The sequence below is a fragment of the Zootermopsis nevadensis genome, unplaced genomic scaffold, assembly GCF_977971745.1.
Source record: "Zootermopsis nevadensis isolate Lab colony 2312 unplaced genomic scaffold, Znev_1.0 Znev_ptg000028l, whole genome shotgun sequence".
NCBI classification, from domain to species: Eukaryota; Metazoa; Arthropoda; class Insecta; order Blattodea; family Termopsidae; genus Zootermopsis; species Zootermopsis nevadensis.
This window is the reverse complement of record NW_028259160.1, coordinates 5,198,390-5,220,365: the sequence shown is the minus strand read 5'-3', so window position 1 is coordinate 5,220,365 and position 21,976 is coordinate 5,198,390. Positions and strand designations below refer to the sequence as shown.

Below are 21,976 nucleotides of genomic sequence, written 5' to 3'. Positions count from 1 at the left end.
ACACCAGTATGACAAGTCGTGTGACGTACAGCCGACTACAATTATTATCTGTCGAGCGCAAAGGAACGTCGTAGCAGTAAACATGGAAACGATCTACATGTTTTAGGCACGTGTGTAATTGGGGTCATTTTTGACGTAAATACGTCTATACGGAAGGGTCATTCGGCAAAAACAGCGTTTGTTATGAAGATGTGTAAGATCCAGCGCTGAGTCACCTTTAAATGTTCTTTCCTCAGGAATGGTAAGAGTAAGGGTAATGTAACCTATATGTAAAATGATCAGTAAATAATGACCTTTAAGAATCTGTAATGCATTTTATTTGTTTATACATTTATTGTAATTTTAATGAACCAATGTGTACAATTTTCAATGCATCTGGCGCGTTAAGCGCCTGCCTCTCGAAAACCGTAAGAGATGGATCGAATATATTACGAAATACGTATTTATTATCTCTTGGGCTTTCCATATATGTTATCATATTTTACATATCACAAATGGTTTAGGTTCTACAAACATTTATTTATACAAATAAAGGCTCATCGCACTTCAAGCTACTGCTGTGTTTGTGTGTTGCGTCATGCTATGTAGAGATAACAAGATGGATGACATTGAAGCCTAAATAGTCTGTAATGCAGAATATATGGGGCAGTACAGAAAACGCAAAAAAATAGAAGTGTTAAATATTGAACCTGAAGTTCCCCCCCCCAAAAAAATACCAAAAACTAATGCTGAACGTATGAGGGATAGTTAAATAAGCAATGTCTTAATCAAATTATTTACTCAATTGTAAAGCATGCATAAAGGGAATATTTAGAATAAAGCTAATATATAAACTTCCTTTCATGGTGTTTATTGCCTAAATATAATTTAAATACGAAGACGTATTTATGTCAGATTCTCTGGAACCGTGGTTCCACTGTCAATTTTTTCACTTGCCCGAAATATTTTAAATTAGCGACACTAATGTAGATTTTATTCGTGAAATTGTACAGGATTCTATAGTGTGCAGGAACTCCATATCTGTTAAAGTGTAGAAATATTTTATTTCTTGTTACAATATCTTATTTCTTATTGTAAATTTAATGAGAGCTGTTCTTCTACAGATAAACATATTTCAATATTAAGATCTTATCTTCACATTCACAATATCCTCTTTCTTGTGAAGTACAGAAACAAAACTTAGTTTCTATTAGAAAGAACGCTTTATAGAATGAAGTGAACTAATTACAAATTCCGATTAACTTTTATGGAGGGCAAGTATAAGACTCCAAACGCATAACTTCCGGTCTAGTTCATAAACGTTTGTGAAGTTTCTGTCTGCAGCAAGATAGGTATCACAGTAGTACCATTTGGGGTTGCGATTTATCTGTCATAGGCCCAAAATATGATAATTGCACTTCACTAATTTGTTACTGAGGCGATATGGAGTTCACGAACGTTAATTCCTCCTGAGAATGTATTTCCTCCTCCCTATGGCAATAGAGTTCTAGGGGAAGAAAGGCAGGAAATAGAGAAGAAGAAGATGAAAGGTGCAAGGAAACATAAAGGGAGAGGAGGAAAAAATACTAGTTGAAGGTGGAAGAGAGGATGAGAATAGAGAAAGCAGGGAAGAAGTAAGAAATGAGTACACAACAGGAGGTAACGAAGTGAATAATAAAAATGAAGGGGTTGGAGGGAAATATGGAACTCACGAAGGAGAAATTGGTAGTAAGAATAAATGAAGCGATGAATGAAGAAAGCAAGCAAATAATGAAGTAAAGAGAGAGGAAATGGACCACAGAGGAAAGTGGTTATTTCAAGGAACTTTAATTTTACGTCCTGTCACCCACCTCTTGTCTTTTATCACCCTCAGATTGGTCATATACATTGAATATAATAATCGACTGGTTTTTGTTCTTGTACTGAGTAGACCATGGGAAAGCAGTTCTGTCGAGTTAGCCAGTTCGTGTGTTTGAAGCCTCAATGTCGACAAATTCTATGTAGATCGTCGACGATAATCCGTATGGATCAATCTTGTTTCGGTTCGCATCGATAAAATAACTTCTGTTACCTGGAGATCAAATCAAACTTTAAATGAATATGTCTTTCCTCTAGATTACTGCACCGTGTTATATGCACAAGTTTACCGACGTTTCAGATGTACTTTCTGTCTTAATAATCAGTATCTTCATCATCGCCCTGATGATGGAAGCAGCAATCAAGTCTGAAACGTCGATAAACCTCTACTAGACTATCAAGTCTGAAACGTCGATAAACCTCTACTAGACTATCAAGTCTGAAACGTCGATAAACCTCTACTAGACTACACGGTGCTATAACCCAGAAGACAGCCGTCTTCGGATTCAGCGCCGTGAGGATCGGAAATCTCACGAACATTAATTGATTTCTGCACGGATGTGTACAGATGTCGCCATGGATCAACTGTCTCACTCACTTCTTATTACAAACGAAGTTTCGTCGTAAGATATGGACGTGCTATTTTATTAAATCATCCCGAGTTTAAAGAAATTCAAGATTAAAGGGACGGAAGGAATGAGAAACGTATTAAGTGGGGATGTTCGGAAGATCTGGCACAAGAAAAAGGATTTGTAGAAGATTGAATGAGGGTGGAACAAGAGAGAGGAAGCAGCAAAGGACGTCGGAAAGAGAACGAAGGATATTTAATTGATGGTCCTTTTAAAAAAGCGAATCTGTGAGGATGGTCTGTGGTAGGAAATTGGAAAAAGAAAATTGGGGTAAGAAGTGTGGGACTTGAGCTCCCTGCTAGAGTGCGCACTTGTGGCTCTCGATACGTGGTTTCACGTCGATCCATTTGCAGGTACGCGAGTCTAATTAATGGACTGAGATTCAACAGCGACTTTATATTTGTTAATGTCATTACGTTTGTTAATTTGGATAGTTAATTTGGTTGCTTGCTTGTTAGTTTGGTCCGGTTGGTTTTGTTTGGTTGTTTCCGTGATTACTTGATTTGATCATTTATGTTTGATTGTTTTTTGATCGATTGTTGTATGATGGAGTGACTTCGTTTTTGAATTATTGTCTCATGTTGTTTGTTCATTTTGTCGATTGTCTTTTATATCTCTTAGCCGCGCTTCATGTCCAGCCCATCGTAATCACCTTGTTCTGATTTCCCCAGTAATATTACATGGCCCGTTTCTTCTCCTGAGAACTTTGTTTTCAAGTGTGTGTTATTTGTATCCTTCCGCGACAGGAAGTGACCACTTCTTTCGTCCAGACAAAACGAGTAATGACTCGTCATGGTGTGTAAAACAGGCAAATTATGGAAAAATTTGGAGAATTTGGGTTTTCACGTCGGTGAGTCTGGAGAAACACGTTTTAAAGTGTTTCACTTAAAATTCCTTTAAATTTGGTTCAATTCCGTTCTAATTGGGTTTTGCTGAAGCAATGACGCAGTGGACTCACGTAGAGATAACATTTATGAAAGTTCAAGGTTTATATGTAAACTCTTAGATAGAAGCATGACTTTACATTTTTAAGTGCAAAATTTCTGTCTTGTTTCACAGATAAAAATGACATCTCTGATTCAATTTTATGGATAATGTTCTGTAAATTAAATGGCGGACGACGTTCTTTTGTCAACATTTCATATGAACCACTTCGTTATCATATTGAGCGAGTCAGTTTCTCATTTTATGCAAGAGATCTCGCTTACGGTCTTTTAACTTTGTCTGTTTTTAACTTTTTTCTGCATTCGTGAGAACTTTTATTGCGTTCCTGTCATCGTAATCATTTATATTTAACAAGCAAGAAAAAAGGCTTACTGTAACTATCTATACATATCTTTGTGTCACTGAGTTTAACAGTTCTTTAGACAGTCCAGGAATTATATGAAATATAGATAGGTTATGTTGCAGAATGTTAGTCTAAGGCTGTAATTTTTGGTTCCTTGTAGTCAATACTAATCATGAAAATGGCGACCGTTTGCGATTTCGAATATTAATAGCATTAATATTATGTAATGTAGAATCAACGAAGTGAAATTGCAGAGAGGCGTAGTTGTGTACTGTATAATCACAATCAGCTGAGTTTCTTTAATTGGGGGAATAGGGCTGTGTTTATATTATTAAAACTCTTGTATGTAACCACAGAATATTGCCGACTCCTTTCCCCCCCCCCCTTTTTGCGGTTAGTCAAGTCGGCGCTGGGTTGGAGACTTGCAAAGAAATAGTAAGCTCTGTTTACCGCTAACACCGGCTGATCGCCAATATTTGTAGTGACCAAAGTCAGGCAGTCCAACAGGTTCATTAAAGTACTCGGGATAATATCTGAAAGTCTGAGGTATTGTCATTCAACAACATAGGATGTTACACAACGAGACTCTAAGGGAATCATACAGGTCACAAATTGTTGTTAATAATACCAGTAGTTAATTAAGTAAAGTCGCTGTTGGCCGGGTATGTTGCAGGGAATATATACATATTTTGTGTGGGCAAACATTTGGTAAATGGAAGTTTGAAAGACGAAGAAGAAGATGGGTTGGTAACGTTAACATGTATCGTATGGAGATATTTTGTGAGGATAGGGGGTGAATCGAACTTAATTAGGAGGATATTCAGTGTCGTTCATTATACGTGTAGAACCTGAGGTTTATGCTACAAAACAATTGTCTTTATTACGAAATACTTTGTATAGGATTATGAAATTTCTGGATTGAATGATTCTTCGCTAAGGCAATGTCTCTGATAATTCTGAAGCATAGAACGTGTTTCAAACTTACCGATATCTCTGTTGAGTTTTTATCTTCTCCTCTCCTCAGGAGAATCATATTTCATGCGTGGCGTCGTTTTTATTGGATAAAAAGAGTTCTTCGGTGACGTGTATATGGGACTCCAAATAAAAGATGCTCGAGTTCCGAGCCTACAATTTATTTAGCGACACCTTCTCCAAAGATTTGTTCTTTATGGTTCATGCTTGCTTTTGTTGGCTGTTTCCTTGTGGATTATTGTAGGTCGCTGGAACGAAACTAACACAGCAGTGCTTGTGGGACAATTTCATGTGATCTGACAATGCGTGCGAGACCTCTGGTTCTCACGGTGGTAAGATTGACGTTGTTATTTCTGGTTCTGACCCCGTGTAGATTCTTATATAGACACCAACACTGTCTCCATCTTCGGCCGTCTGGATTCTCAAAGGTTCCTCCGAAACGTTGAAATATGTCTACGAATCTACGCGACGTCACAACCCAGAACACTGACACGTAATCTTATACTGACCGAATAGCGACCACCAAAGTTGCTGTTGTGTATACATTTTTTGGGGACCTTATGGCATACACATAATAATGTAATATTAAAAATTTTGTTGTGAATTGCTAACAGTCATTAGCGTCATCCGTGTAGGGTAGATGGAGAAAATGATCTACAGATCGCAGCCTCGTCTGAATCCGTTAACATCTCTAGAAGTAGATTATAGGAATGTAAGTACTACTGTCAGTCCACTACCCTTCTTATTTCGTACGGTGGTTTTTACAAACATGCACACAAGGTAGGGGAAGTTCAAATGAAATAGTTTTCAGATACAAATGGAAGAATTCCGCAGATTTTTTATAAATACCTTTCAGTTGAGCATTTTTTTCGTGCCATTTGTTGGTAGATCGCGTCTGTCACTTTCGAGGTGCAAATTGAAAAAGTGTCGATGATGGATGGCACTATCGATTATTCCCTTGCGTCCATGACAGTCATCCCTCAATGGTAAACATTTGAAAGTCTATTTTACGAGAGTTAAGGGAGACATTTTTGATAAAGTAGTTCCTTTCTTCACCGTTGTCAATAAAAACACACATGGTCTCATTTTATGGTCCTCAGGATTGTGATGAATTTATTTGAGTGGCAGTGTGAAGCGTAAAGTACGAAGCGTTAGTTTTTGAATGGACTTTGCTCTGAACAGGTTAAAAGCAAAAGTCGTTAGGCCATCTCTCGGACTCAGACAATCGTTCTATTACAGCAAGGAAAGAATGACGTATGGAGAAATATAAAAACAGGCATTACGAAAGGAAATAGATAATAAGAAAGAAGGAAATAAAGACAAAATGACTGAAGAGAGAATCGAGGATGGATTCATAGAGAACAGGATATTAAATACGGAATGCATTAATGGATGAAATAAACAATGAAAAATTAAATAATTAAACAATTTGAATTTGAAGAATTGGGTAAAAAAAATAACTGAAGAATGAGTGAATTGAAGAATTAAATATGAAGGGAAGGCCACACTTTTACCTGAAATAGAGATTAGGCAGTTAATTAGAAATTGTGTTTTGGAACAAATGTTAATAATTTCCAAACAGATCACTTCTCAACGTAATTTTATCGTGAAATCAATGCCAACATGTTAATTGAAAACCGCAACACTGCCCTGCCTTCTCCACTGCCCCATCATCAGTTTCCCATCCTGTACAGCCGCATTAGAATTTATAAACTTCAGTTCAGATAACGCATCAACGTTTAAAAAATTGGCAGGGCTGTGGCTTCAATTCATTAACTCACTAATTCATGAGCATGGTTTCCAGTTCTGATATAATCTGCTAGGGGTCATTATATGTGATTGAAATCCAGATACACTTCAGTACTTTTGTATAGGTGATAGTCGCAATTAATCTGTCTCAGTAATCCATATAATCAAACTGCCTTAGTAATATATCGGGTGTTCATTTTGCGTTATATCCGCAACGCAGAAGAGTGGACAACATTCTTTCCACATAGCAACCGACCATAACTAGCTCTCTGTGGAGTATCGTCTCACAGTAGACAGTGTTTAGTAATCCTTTCGTCATCAATTTACTTTCGAATAAAGACATCGGAGCTAACGATAGAATCGAGTAATTAGCTTTTCTCTTTTGCGTTCCGGTCACGCCGGTTCCAATTTCCGGGCACGTATACCACCTGTTCCGAGTGAAGGTTTCCCACGTTTTTCCTCATCCACTTTGACCTCCCAAATTGTTTGGTAGTACCTTAAAACGGGTTACATAATTTCGAATTCATTTTCAGAATCATCCCATCATTTGATGCTACGCAACGCACAACTTAAAAAATATCGTTAAATGGCCCAGAATTCAGTGGAGACCGAGGCTAAAGAAGCTTGGATAATCCTGTATTCTGATCTATTACTATGCTATACTGTCCTGTTCTCCACTGTTTTTAGTACAGTACATCAAACCACGCTACACTACACCAGGTCTACGCCATACTAAACTACATTTCGCCAAAAAATTGACACTGTGATATCGGCCTAAATAATATCAGCAACTTTGTTGCTTCCTTCAACAATCAGACCACATCTCATATAAGTTAAAGCTCAATCAGTATTGCATAGCGATCTATACTTTTATTCCTAGGGGCTCCTGGTTCGAAATTCTGCCTTGTTTCAGGCTGTCGCCACCGAGGGTATGGTGGTTGCTTTGACAGTATTTTGTTTTTAAAAATCCTTATTGTTTTTCATAATAAATTTAAATTTACCATCTTATTTGACAGTATACAGCGTCTGGAGTTGGTTCAGCATCTTTAAATAATCAAAGAAATAATCCCTCTGTTAATGAAGATACGTTCTTTATTCTTCTGTATTCTTGTGGGTGTAATGCCCAAATTTACATTAAAGCTAGAGTTATACATAGTTACAAATTCCTTTAACCCTTTCAGCGTTGGACTTATTAAACGAACATTATGTAAGTACGTTTACATGGCAACGTATAATTTATATTGTTAAAACGCCACGAATAATTAACGTTGACTGTTAAAATATGGCGAAATGAGCTTTACGGAAACCACATAAATCCTTTTCAGAAGAGCCACTGTTAATCGGAGTGTACAATGAGCATCATGAAAGGGGATACCGGGTGAAGTTCCGTACGCTTTGGAGGGATGGCGCAACATCTAAAGAAATCATCAACTGTTTCATAACCTGACTGCCGCTGTAAACGTGGTACAATATTATCAAGTGCCATATGAAAACATGAGCCGCACATAAGCCATGATCGAAGTCAGAATATCGTGATACTTAACTTTCCTTATATAAAATAATTTTGGAGTGCCCTAGAAAGGTTCCAAAGGGGATAAAAGTAAAAATCTAGAATATATCAAGAGCTGCTTACGGTTTTCGCCATGAAAACTACATAAAACTGAATGTGTGTAGGAGGCGCCCCAAGAGTGTGTTCTGGGCGGCTGTAAAGTCCCTCTTTTCCCCATTCTCATTTTGCAATTCCATTCAATGTCGTAAAAAATTTCCAAATGACACACGTTTCGATTTATTAGACCCATTTACAGTATTACATCTGTACGCTTAGGGGAAACAATTGGATGAAGACGGAATTATACGACCAGGGAGAGTTAGTAGGTTGAGTCATGCTTTATTTAACGACCCTTTATCAACTACACGTGTTACGTAGCTGGACTTATGGGCTAAATTTTTTATTGAATGTATCCTATGTATTTGTAAACATTTATTTGTTACGTATTTCTGTACTGCAAGGAATATTTGAGCATAAGAGCGAGAAAGTATAACAGGAGAAAGGAAAGTATAGCGTGACAGATACTCAGCTGCTCAAAGATCTCCTTGTTGCTGTGTAACGGAACGATTATCAACCTGTTCACAAATGGCGTCATGGAAACGTGCCTTAGTACTGTTGATCGATGTGTACAAGTACTTGATACTCGTTTCAGCAACGAGCATTTTAACGTTTTACTTCGGTGTGCATGTCTCAAGTGGATTCTTCCCTTCGCGTCGACAGACCAAACGCTCTTAGAATTATTATGGTAGATTTCCCGCCCACTCTATGCTGATTCATTTTATCACATGAACGTTGTTAATCGGCTTTGAACGTTCTGACTTAGCAGATGAAATAGGCGGCCTCTGGAGTGTGGCCCCGAAAATGCTGAAGAAGCAGTCGCTGACAGCCGGAAAGGTGTTGTCCTTCAGTATGGTTCTTGTGCGGAAGGGGGATAACCGAAATTTTACAGTCTCTCTGAGTTTACGTGCTCTTTGGCAAGACCTAAGCACGGAAAATGGACGATATTAAGGCATCACTTTCTCTTTCTTTATTCTTTCCCATGGTGCTTTCTCTTTTGTTTATTCTTATTATGTTTGTTTTTTACATTCTCACTTCATTTTCTACCTTCTTTCACTCTGAATCTCTTTCCCCTTCTTCGGGTTACATCATTCGTTTTATGTTAAGATATTCTCCTCGGTATTATGAATTTCTGTAAGTTGGTTTAAATACCGGCTTTGATTTCAACAAGCCAAAAACCTACGTATTTATTTGCCCTGGTGCTTAACGCGTTTGGTGGCGGAGTTGTGTGTTCTTCTGTTGTAGCAACTGCTTTGTGGGGTGGTCGTTTCGACGCCCGCCGTAAAGTGAGATTACCTCACGCGGTGTGATTGTCAGCTGAACACGTCTTCTGTTCTAATAAACAGGCTACGGAGGAAAAGGGTCGTAATTGTGCCTCATAACTATGAGACTTGAATGCGATCGTTTCAGTTAAAAAACGACCTCAGAGGCAAGAGAAAGGCACTTGACAACGGAACTAAAAAGTCCGGGTGATTAAGAAACAAGGATATAATGAATCAAATTCCCTCGCGTATGTTTTGTTGGTGTATTATTTGTTGCTCTAGCTGATAAGACAAGTTTGCTTGATCAGAAAGGTGACTGGCCATGATTGTGGTTCATAACTTTGTAGAGACGTTTAGATATTGCTCTTAACCGACATGTCTGGACCACGTGTCTCCCAGCCAGCTTTCTTACTACCAGACAATTATATATTCCGGGGGTTAAAGCAGCTAGAGTGTGAACATGACTAATTACCTTCATTCAGTGTTGCTGACTAAAATCCGGTAGACTTTAATGGCATGGGGCTTAGACACAGAGACAATTTTACGTTTGCCTATTTATTACTATGAAATCTGTACTTAATTTACGACTGTGGAGTGAACATAAATATAGGTCACTTGACTGCCAATCGAGGAAGTTTCCGTCCTTGGGATTTTGTTTTTGCGTCATGTAGGACTACACATGACGCAGTTTGTAATTAGGGCAATGATTGGTGGCTGGTTCCTGACATGTGGCATTCAGAATTTATCTCTTCTGTTAGATCCGTCAGCCTAATGTAAATTACGCTTTCGCTTATGTTACTGCAGAGCAAGGAACTGATATGAAATTATAAAGGCCTTATTACGTATGCTATTGACAGGAGTCGACTCAACTGCATAGATGCTTTGCTGCTCTAACTCTGTTTAACGGATACAAATGAAAGTATAACTACTGTTAGACTGGCCTTTCCCAAGGTTAGGTGTTTGCTACATCTCGATATCCAGAACATGGCTCCTGAGGCAGAAGAGAAGTAATAACTTTGCTTTTATTTCTTTTGTTTTTTCCTGTCGCCTATTTCTGTCCTCTTTTATTTCGTTGTGTGTCTTCTTCCATATGCTTTCTGCTTTTATTTCATTTTCCCCTTTTATCTCCCTTATTTTCTGCTTCTTCCTTCCTTTTTTCGTTGTTTTCTCACGTCTCTCTTCCCCATTTTCATCAACGTTATTTCCTATAGACACAAGAAGAACGGTGAAGTACAACCAGAATAACAAATTCCAGAAACAGACGCCTGAGCTGTTTTTTTGACAGAGTTTAGTCGACGTAAGAAGTGGGGACGTTCCTCCTTATGAATTCGACTTCGATAAGTCGACGTAGTTGTTTGTAACTTATCGTTCCTGAGAAAACTGTGGATGGGTCTAGGCTATTTTCTCTGTTTTACTCTTGGGCCAAGACCTTCCGGTTCCTTGCTTCCAGTTTCTCCCCCTGTTCAGAAACCAACATCGTTTGACTCCTTTACAGGCTTCTCCAACCATAACGAGTCTCCTCACTCCACTGCAGCTGACTTGTTTCTTCAGTACTCAGTTGCTACAGCGAAATAAAATTACCTCGTGCGCTTTGGCAAATAATGAGCTGTGTTGCGTCACCGAGAGGTCGAAGCGTCTTGCAGTTTAACCAGAGTAGCTTAATCCATGCACTGAAGATTATAGGCCTATGTTTCTCGTATGCCAGACTGCTGTCATTTAATTTTGCTCTTAATTATTGAAACTAAAGTAATGCTGACAAGATGTCTGTTCCTCTATCGGAATGTTTTATCTCCAGTACTACTAACGCTATTATCTTTGTTACGTAGGATTGAATTGTAGACAATGGGAGAAAGAAATATAAATAAAGTACAAGTAGCGATTAGATACGTATGAATTTTAAACATACGTGATTTTAGCACTGACTACTGCGAATTAAAATAATAAATCTTCTTCCTCTTTATTACGCCGTCTCCTTTACAGGAGGTTGGCGACATATTATGAACAGGATCATTCCATACTTTTCTCGGACTGGGACCTGTTCATATATGTTTTTTAGGCATATGATAGAGAAGTGGTTTGCCACTGCCTTCTTAAAATAATAAATACAGGTGTGAAAATGTTTCGAAATGTGAAGTGCAATTTTCCTTATTTACCGAACATTTTTCTTTTTAAAAGTTCTTTTAACTTATGTTGTACGAATTATGTGTTAGATATGGGAATAACTTCAAGTGACGAAGAAAGTTCAGATCGAGAGACGAGCTGTCTGAAGGAGACAAGTTTCTTGCTCTAAGGAAGGATGTAGAGTTCCCAAAGTTAAATTAAACTTAACTCTTTATTGGGTCATGGCGAAAAAGGAGTCTTATTTCTTTCCTCCAAAGCAAATAGAATTACTTTATTTCATCTGAAATAAATGTCAACTTCTCACGAAAGGAGACAAGAATGTTTTCAAGGTAATTGGGGATATAACTAAGAACTTTATTTGAATTGACGTAAATGTTCTTGCCTAACACTATGCCACTCATTTTCTTAATCGTTACAAAGAGAGATGGCACAGAATTAATTAATATGGCTGATTAACTGTGTTGAGTGGATTTTTCTTGCGAACTGTAAGTTTCCCCGCTGAGAAAGTAATTTCCTACATTTATAGAACCTGAAAGTTCAATACTGCGTTGACAGAAGCCCGCCTGAGCTAAATGCTTCCAGTCCACATTTTATTGTATTTCTCTAAGCTACATTTTGTATTTGACATATGAGGTACTCGCAGGTTAAGATGTCGATTGTGGTCTGTAGGTTAACGCCACCGTCTAGACTTGTACGCGGTTACTAAATTTCCTAAGGAAAGTATCGACTCCATTTTCATTGCTCAACTCGTGGTTCAACGGCGTTAGTGTCCAGGAAACCATGATCTGAATTTTAATACAGAATGTTCCATATAAAACGCTACACCAACTACTACGCATGCGTACCCGTCCACGCACAAATCGATGAACGCAGTGGAAGTGTTGATTTCTTGCAGCCCTGCACTGCTTCGACACGGCCGGAATTTCGTCTTGTTTTGTCGCTCGATGGGCATTTGTCACAGACAAACACTTGGTGTGCCCTGAAATGTCATTACCCGTCGGTGAAGTGTCTTAATCGGTGGACACTTCCTTCTCGGGACACGAATTGCCAAATGCTTCAAGAACAGCAGCAAACGATTTCGACACGAATGTTCGAGAACAAACGCGTTCTGAGCAAGTCACGTGAGCAGCGGCCTAGCAACAACCGTGACTTTGTCTCGAGCGCTACAGGGGAGGTTGGGAGAGTCTAGAGTTATTGAATTACAGATAGAAATACATTTTTACAAAACTAATCACGCAGCGTAGCTATTTCCATGAAGCAGACTCCTTATTGAGAGCATAATTGTGCTCTCAACTATTCACGAACTGTCTCGGCTTTTATGGAAACCGAAGGTCTAATGTCATGTTCAGAAGATTACGTTACTCGTCCCTATGTTAAGCTAGATAAATAAAATCCACACCCTATGTCCCAATTGTCCTGAGATCCATCTTAATATTATCATATCTTCGAGTCTTCCGAATGCATTATTCATTTAGGATTTTCAAACCACAGCTTTGTAGCGCTACACGGTCCATTGATTATATCCGTTTTGTTTAATCACCCTTTTAATGACTGGTGAGGAGTACGAACTATGGATTTCCTCGTTATGGCATTTTATAGTCTCTTGTCACTTCAACCCTCTTGTGTGCAAATATTCTCCTCGCCGTTGCATTCTCAGACACAGTCAATCTGTGTTCTTCCGTTAACATGGAAAGCTCACACCACACAGTCACAAATAATACTTCGTTAAAAATATTTTCAGTTCTTTTTTATTTCTATTCGTTTTTTTTTTATTATTGAGAAATGTGAGCCAATATAACTTTCGAAATCTCATTTCCTCTACGTGCACTGCGTTAGTCTGGTTGGTTTATGGTCCTCGGCTTCATATGTTTTACTACATATCTCGCGACCTAGAGATTTTAATTTAAACTTTATTCGTTTCATCTGTTCTGTGTTTCTGATGCTGGAATGGGAATATAGAATCTGTTTGGATTACGATCCAAGTTCCGGCCTTGATCACTCTTCTTTTAAATTCAAATTCCACTTAGTTACGGTAATTAATAATTTCTAAGAACACAGATAAAACGTCAATACGCACACGTCAGATTAGAGCTCGGTGCCTGTTAAAATGACATCGGCGTCAAATATCTGTTTCAGCTATTTTCTCCTTGGACGGCCATGGTCTCCTCTTCTTTATGATCAATAAATAGATTAATTCTTGAGGATACCTCTCCATTGACCGCCACGGTGGTCTAGCGGTTAGAACGCTGGCCTTGTAATCCCGGGGTCTCGGGTTCGATTCCCGGCGGTGCCCGAATTTATAACTCGTGTTGGGCAAGGCCGTGGTCTAGGCAACACGGAGTTTTCCTCCGGGGGCTTCCCCGGTTTCTCCGTGGCATCCCAACAATTGCTCCATTTACACACAGAAGAAGGCAATGGCAAACCACTTCTGGATCATTTGCCAAGAACGTATATGAACAGGTCCCAGTCCGAGAAAAGGATGGAAGGATCCTGTTCATATGGACCTGTCATCAGACAGAACACTAAATAATAATAAGATGAGGTGGTCTAGCGGTTAGAACGCTGGCTGTGTAATCCTGGGGTCTCGGGTTCGATTCCCGGCGGTGCCCGAATTTATAACTTGTGTTGAGCAAGGCCGTGGTCTAGGCAACTCGGAGTTTTCCTCCGGGGGCTTCCCCGGTTTCTCCGTGGCATCCCAACAATTACTCCATTCACACACAGAAGAAGGCAATGGCAAACCACTTCTGGATCATCTGTCAAGAACGTATATGAACAGGTCCCAGTCCGAGAAAAGGATGGAAGGATCCTGTTCATATGGACCTGTCATCAGACAGAACACTAAATAATAATAATAATACCTCTCCATTATGTGTTCATTTTATTCTCTTTGTTCAAAGATCGTACAAAGACAGGAACACTAGGAGATTCTCTACACCTTTAAACTTAAAATCGTAGGTCTTAAGGAAATGAAATATACATCATAATAAGTGCATTACGAGCTGTACACGTAGTTGAATGTACGACATCGAGGAATCACCTTTGTCGAGATTTTTTGTGTGTGTTTGGATCATTTCGCAGCGCGTTTGCTGCTTGTGCGGGGCGTATCTGAATAAAATCATGAGTTCCTGTGAACACTGTAACCACATTACGACTGGGAATATTTTTCGGCTCTTCAAAGTACCAATTTCCTCCTCTGTATGTCGCTTATGCCGTCTTCTTCCATAAAATGTTATGTGCTGTATTTTTTTGACATAGGAAGCTCTGATGAGGAATTGTTCTCTGCAATTATAGACGTCATCTACTCTTCTGTGGTACGACGTTTAGCAACAATTTTGGGCGTCAGCTTGTTTTCCTTCCTGTTCTTGTTTACAGCTCCGTCCGTCTTTTTATTATTTCCTAATTCCTTTTCTTTTTCTGCTCTTTTTCCCTCCGTCTTTTCTTATTCTTCCCGCTTTATCTCTTATCTTCTTTGTTTCTGTATTTACCCCTCGTCAGATATGAATAATCCAATCAAGGAGGAGAAGATGAGTGTGGCATATAGGGCAACTGGAGAGATGAAAAATAATTACAAAATCTTAGTTGGAAAACCAGAAGAGAGGAGAAAATTCGGAAGATTCATGTGTAGATGGGAGGACAATATTAAAAAAGATCTTGGGGATATAAATTTGGGCGTGGATTTGATTAATTTGATACAGGGTACGAGTTAATGGCTGGATCTTTTAGACACTGTAATGAAGTTTAAGATTGCATAAAAGGCGGGGAATTTCTTGCAGGCGGAGCGTAGAGCCCCGAGCTAGATAAATCTGCCGAGATCTGCGAGAAAAAGTTGAAATGTGGACTAAAGAGCAAGGAAGCGAAACAAACTTGGACAAGCATAAGTTTCGCATTTACCACATAGTTACTCTTATCCCTGATCCCCGAACTGGAAACATCATTTAAATGCATTATACATGCGTGCAACCCAACTTCCTCCAAGTCTGTCTGGACTTGGCAACGACACGTTGGGCACGAAATAGCACGGCGATCTCTTTCAGAGCAGCGCTGCAGCATCGGCATGGCATAAGGCCACGGAATTTCCAGGCCCTCTGGACTTGTGGCTAATGTTAAATTTCTTTGTCTGAATGCAGAGTGACGATGTAGCAGCAGTGTGGATCGTAGAGCGAGAGAGGCGAAAGAGTGGGGGACTGTTCAATTTTTTGTGTTCTGCGTCGCGGCAGATTTATTTATCTCAGATTCTACTATAATTCTTTCAAGGATTCTGATCCTCGGATCTAGTTATTTAATTGATCTTAAGAGTGCTACTTTTTAGGCTGGAAGGTGTTTGGAACTCCTCAGTAGCTGACTTTGATTATTACAGGTTCTGATTTTGCTATCGGAGTGCGAGTTGCTTACATAATAAGCTATGTATTTAGATAAAATTGATATTCTTAAAATTAATTCTTCCTAAGTTTACATGGTAACTTTTAGCCTATGGAAATTTATCTGAAAACAATGAAAATACCTAGCCTTAAGGCTCGCGAAATGGCGGGACATGTATGTTGTCGCTGATAACATCACACATCAAAGAGGACTGATTTAAAAGCAATGTGGTTCACTCATAGTATGGCAAATGCTGATATTAATACTATATATGATTTGAAGCTTTATTTACAAATGATTGTTATGAAGATTTCTTTGACGGTCAGCCGTATGAATGCAGAATTAGTTGCCGACGTTTCGAAGATTGTCCACTATTAGGTGTTGATGAGTTAACCACCGCCATTAGAGGGTGACATCATTTTGTTCTACAACTCTGAACCAAACATGTTCACTCTCGGTGGTATCCACTCAGTCTCTCTGTTTTAGTCACTTAATATTCTTCTGCTTTATGCTGATATAGCTTGTCCATCTGTTTGAATGTAACTTATTGTATTTATTCATACATTTTAGTGTGTGATATTCAGAGAGAATTTGTTTCTGCTGAACGAGTGAAACATTCTTAAACATTTGCCAATCCGACAGTGAATGTGGTTCTGATCCCATATTTGACTTTATGGAACAGTCTTTGTAAAGCTCAGGCAGTCAACAAATTTCCAATTTTTTTTTTACAGAAATCGGGAGTTCGTTACAGTGTTTACAAGAGTTCGTAATTTTTCCCTATCCTGAGCCAAATGAACACAGTCCACATGACCACAGAAGAATGTTTAAGATTCAGTTTTATATTGTGTTCCACCCAGTACATAACTTTGAAAAACAAAGTTGTAGAATATTCTTGAAGATTGTGTTATTTTGGCTGGGAAATCAGTGACAGAGGTAAGGGTAACTTCATAGCAAAACCAAGGAAACCATGAATCAAAGAAAAAAGTGGATGGGGAATTGATTGTAAAACAAGCAAGTGAACAACGACAGAGGCAAGTTCAGTTGCACTATTAGTCTTCCATGGCTGGTTGACCACTGGACTGGCTTGATGGATCGATCAGGAACGCTGTGAACAAGTACAGTCTCAGTCATGTAAACGGGTATGATTCGAATGCAGCGCGTGCACGCAACGGTGTGACGGCGGAAAGGGGAACCACAGCAGGTGACAAGTGACTTACTGAAAGCGAAATAATGACTGATCAAACGACTAGCCAACTAGCTGGACAGTTTGTATTCTGAGCGATTGATTGAGTGGCGTCGTGATTAACTGAGTACCTAGTTTATGATCCTTTTGGTCTGTTTGTATGCTTTTAAAATTTGTAGTCCCTCTTTTGCTATTTTGTTCTTAACACTTTCGTTTCGTTTCTGGGAGATGTCCGATTCGAATCTCGGCTATGAGGGCAGTTATTCTGAAATATTTTCGTAATTTTACACAGAAATTGCGGTCATATTCTGAGACATTAATCTAAGCTAGGCTTCGGTCTCTATCCTCCTCTGTTGTACAGAATCCAGGACCAAATTGTGCATTTCGCCTACGTCAGGCGTAGAAGGAAAACAGAACTTATACACTGTGTAAACCGTAAACATTACCGGCACAGGAATTGAGACTGTAAACTACAAAGTAGTGCCGTTTGGAAATAATGTCTATAGTATGGACAGTATATGCTTATTTTTCTGCTGTAGTCCCGATTACTGTACAAGCTCTCTAACGATATTTATTATATGGGGGATAAGTCCATAATGTTTACACGATCGAGAGACGACGCAGAGGAACGCAGGCGAACGCTCGTCTTGGAGTGGAGAGCCACCGAGATCGGCGAGGCCTTGCCGTCCTGATAAATTAACTTTCGACTGACTTACACACTGACAGCGTGACCGATTTGTTCTCCGTGCGCTGCTGTGCTGCGGGAGGTGGTATCTGCCCCTTGGGAGACGGCGGAGCTGTTGATGCGCGGGCAGTCGCTGAGACGGACTGCAGGGGGAACGAGTCTCGTCTCCTTCGGCTTACAACTGTTTCGACTGATTGCACAAGAAATTAAGTTTTCTTGTCCTGACCACGAAGTTAAGCATACGAGTGCATCCGTGTGCAAGCCTTTTTAATATTCTTCCAGGTCTTCGTGTTCAGAAGTTTGATGTTGAACGATGTTTTTTTCATTCCTCTAATCTGATCTAACTAGTTTTTGTTTATCATATACTAATTTATTGTCGATTAATGAATATAATCTTAATTTTGTGTATATTCTAGTAAATTATATCTTGTTACGCGTCTCCAGAATTAAATTTCTTCTTATCCAATCCATATCCAGATTTCACGTAATTAGATGGATAAAATCGTGCATAATTTCAATTTAGATTGCCCTGGAATTAAATTTAGTTTCAAGAATTCTAAAATTTGCAAACATTTGCTATCTCCATTACAAGTATTCAATATGAGGTTACATAATGGTATTTAACTAGCATTTATAGGGTGGTGGAGTAAACAAATAACGATGATCTGTACATGTAGCTCGAATCACGAAATAAACAAATACATTTTTATCAACAAAGTGTAATTAGAAATAAACCGCTGCTATTTTCCGAATTAAAGTACTCATTCCTTGCGTGCGATATGATTTGCTGTTTGGTTTTGTGACGCGCAGTTATTTGTTTCAGACTTCTTGCCTGTCGGAGCTACCAGACGTGGCTCCCCCTTTGGGGCTTCTGAGAGGTCAGAACGGCTCAGTACGCTGTAACGGACGGGCCGTACAGTGCCAGGCTCTGCAGACAGCGGCGGACTCTGGAAGCAGTTGCAGCAGTAAGGGCGACAGCTCCGGTGACAGCAAAGGTAGGGGCCACTAGAAAGATCGACAATATTCGAGTGTTGTCAACATCTGTGTCCATGAATAAAACAAGAGAAGTAATGAGATTGGTCTGAAAACTCCAGCACCACACACAAAGTTCACACATTTTCCATAAAAGAATACAGATACCTCATATTTAAATATTTATTGAGCGCGTTGGAATAGAATAACAGAAATTAGGATCAACAAATAACATTGTGCTTTTTCGACAAGAGTTTTATTTTGCAGGTCGTCACATACCAGACCTGTAATTTAGCTGTTTTCATGTGTACTATGACTTTTCTTCGGTGTTTTTCTTTACTTTTTAGGAGCGGGCTTTGATGTTTACATAACCCGAACAGGTAGGGACCGATTAGCTGGAAGGCCAAGAAACTGGTCCTTTGTCAAACGACTTCTTCCTAAACTGGGAATTTATGATTACCAGTGTTAAAAAAAACTAACTGCATATCCCTCACGAATATCCATGTGAATAGTGACCAAAACACTAATTAAATGGACACCAACTTATTCTGAACAGGGGAGACAGAATAAAAGAACCATCACAGTGAACTTAGCGATGAAAAGAAAATTTCAAAGAATTTAACTGGAAAGGACGAGGACAATGGTGAACAAAAATTGGAATCCTGTGAAAATTGTAAATCACTAAGAAGTATGATGTTGATGGTGTGATGTCTGATTATGTATTGAGCTGTTTTCACATGATTTTGGATAACGTTGTAATATATCACACATTTCAGTTAAAATTACATTTACGTGAATCAAAATCTACGACACACCAACATATTACAATTTTTTTTCCGTAGACCGTCATCAGACGTACATAATTCACCTGGAAACGATTAGGGTACTTGCTTTTTAATAGGCAGATAAAGTATCATTAGCAGTTAAAACATTTAAACACACTGGATATGTTAGGTTGTCATTCATAATCACTGTAAATTTGAGGCAATACATATATGATATTAGTTTATTTAACGACGCTGTTTTAACTGCGGATCATATGTTATGAACTGGAATGTGAAGACAGCTAAAAATTAAAAAAAAGGATTTGACTTTTGTATGATTCACATTTCCTTCGAAGAAATTGAGGCAAAATACGAAAATCAGTCGGTTTAAAATTACGAAAATTTTTCTCTGGAACAGTAAACGCCTCGCTTTATTTATTTGTTTTTCTTGGTGGTTGTGGTGAAGATTATGAAGACGAAGAACTTGATAATATTAAGATGAAGGTGGTATATAAGGAGAACGCATGATGAAAGTGATAATGCTGCTACTGATGACGACGAACGAGAAGATAATTAAGTATGGCATAGAAGATGGTTAAAGTGATAAAGAAGAAAATGTTGATAATGATAAGGCTAGTGTTCATGAAAGTGATGAAGTTGACGAAGACGCTCGGTGATGCCTACTGCAGGGCTTCTGCTTATTAATTGCTACTGAATTCGTCATTTCCGCTTTCGGCATGATTCAACGTCGACATGCAAGGAGAGCTCATTAGTTACAAGAAGGAAATAGCGTGCTGTCATATTAGCACGAAGCAAGTATTGCACGCGTTTGCTGTGGGCATTTCGAGACTAGTGAAGATTATACTTAGTACTATCTAATTCCACTTTTCTTTACAACTCATAGATTCACCGTACAAATTTCACACCATTTATCACTGATTGTCACCATAGCACTGATAAATACTTTTTCTTGCCAAGATATGTACGAAATGTAACAAGGGTATAATTTGAGGTTTTCACAGCGGTGAGTATGAAGATTTCTGTCTTCTGGGTTGTTGCGCCGTGTAGTATGGTCGATGTGATCGCCCTGATGACGGAGGCAGTATGACCTCTGAAACGTTGGTAAACATCGACAAGACTACACAGCGCAACAACCCAGAAGACAGAAATATTAACAGAAGGGTGGTTAAAGTATTTGTCCTGTTTCAATTACAGGCGTTATACAAGAATGGAAATGTGTACTGTTTTCAGTATACTAAAGTTACAGAGGAATTCTTCATTCCACTTGACGGTCAGTGACTACAGCAGGAAACCAAGGAAATAACAAAATGTGTTAAATGTTGGTAACAATGTATATTTATGCCAAGCGATCAGCACGACTTCTGAGTACGAATACGAGCTAGCAACTGTCGCTAATTAGATATTTTTACGGCAGCAAACCCAAAATGATAAATTTCCCGGTTGCCTCTCAGAGTTTACAGCGTCGAGTTTGCATTCATCTTCTTTACAGGCTGTAATAAACGAACAGACCGTTTTTTGTTGCGTCGCGAAATCTCCATATTCCTTTTCTCTCTCACGCGTGCAGCTCCATATTTACATTATTTATGCACAGAGCTGTACTACATAATTGATGATGATGCAGGATTCATTGTACAGGCTGAAGTACCAGCTCCACCGACGCATACCTCAACACAATCTGCTGGTCCTGGGGGTCCAAATAATATTTTAAAGAGAATGAACTTCTGCATAAAACAGCTTTAATGACATGTAGACTTGTTTTCTTGTTTGCTGACGAAATAAAACCAAGGCCCATTCATATTCAAACACGCAGACAAACTCGTGGTTCGGTGATTAACCGTTCCGATTTATATTCTAGAGGTTTTGTTGGTTTCGATTCCAGTCATTCGAACGTAGTGGTCGAGTGGTTAGTGCTCCTGCTTCGTATTCGGAAGGTCCCGGGCTTCAATCTTGGCCCGGAAACTGCCTATCCTGATTGAAATTTTTAGTGATTTTACTCAGTACGTCCAGGCAAATACCTGGATAGTATTTTAAATTAAGCCACGACTGCTTCTCTTCACACCCTTTCCGATACACTAACATCCTTTAGTTCGTCGCTATGTAGTCTGAGCTACTGAAAAAGGCGTCGTTAAATAAACTGTGAATGAAGTATTAATTTTATTCAAAAATATAGTTAAAGAAAACAAAGAATTAATTATAGAATGCTAAGCAGCTGAAAGATGTTCCCTTTTCTGAACTTGATTAATTGATTGATTTATTGTTACTAATATGATTGTAATTGTTTGTGTTACGTGCTATTGAACAGGGTGTGAATATTATCATAAATGGTAAAGAAGGGTTTGAAAAGTGGGACTCGTGACGTGTTCACGTTCCTGTGCGCGGAATTAATTTAGGTTTTTCACAGGTTACATCAGCGTGATAACCTTTTAGAACGCTACATACTTTGCAAAATAAGACGCTGCCGTCTGTCGACAGGGAATTTACAACTCGTCGTGTGTTACGTTCAGTGTCCCTGCCTTCACTTGGATTGTG

At 38.9% G+C, this 21,976-nt stretch overlaps 1 protein-coding gene across 7 annotated transcripts in view; it reads left to right on the top strand.

Moving 5' to 3' along the window:
• The window catches only part of LOC110840039 (dipeptidase 1), a 375,966-nt gene that overhangs the window by 247,363 nt on the left and 106,627 nt on the right, over positions 1–21,976 (top strand). For all 7 annotated transcript variants that reach the window (XM_087357058.1, XM_087357057.1, XM_087357056.1 and 4 more), the window contains one exon: positions 18,514–18,685. In XM_087357058.1, the coding sequence (XP_087213184.1) occupies positions 18,514–18,685 (172 nt within the window). The remainder of the gene's footprint in view (positions 1–18,513; positions 18,686–21,976) is intronic.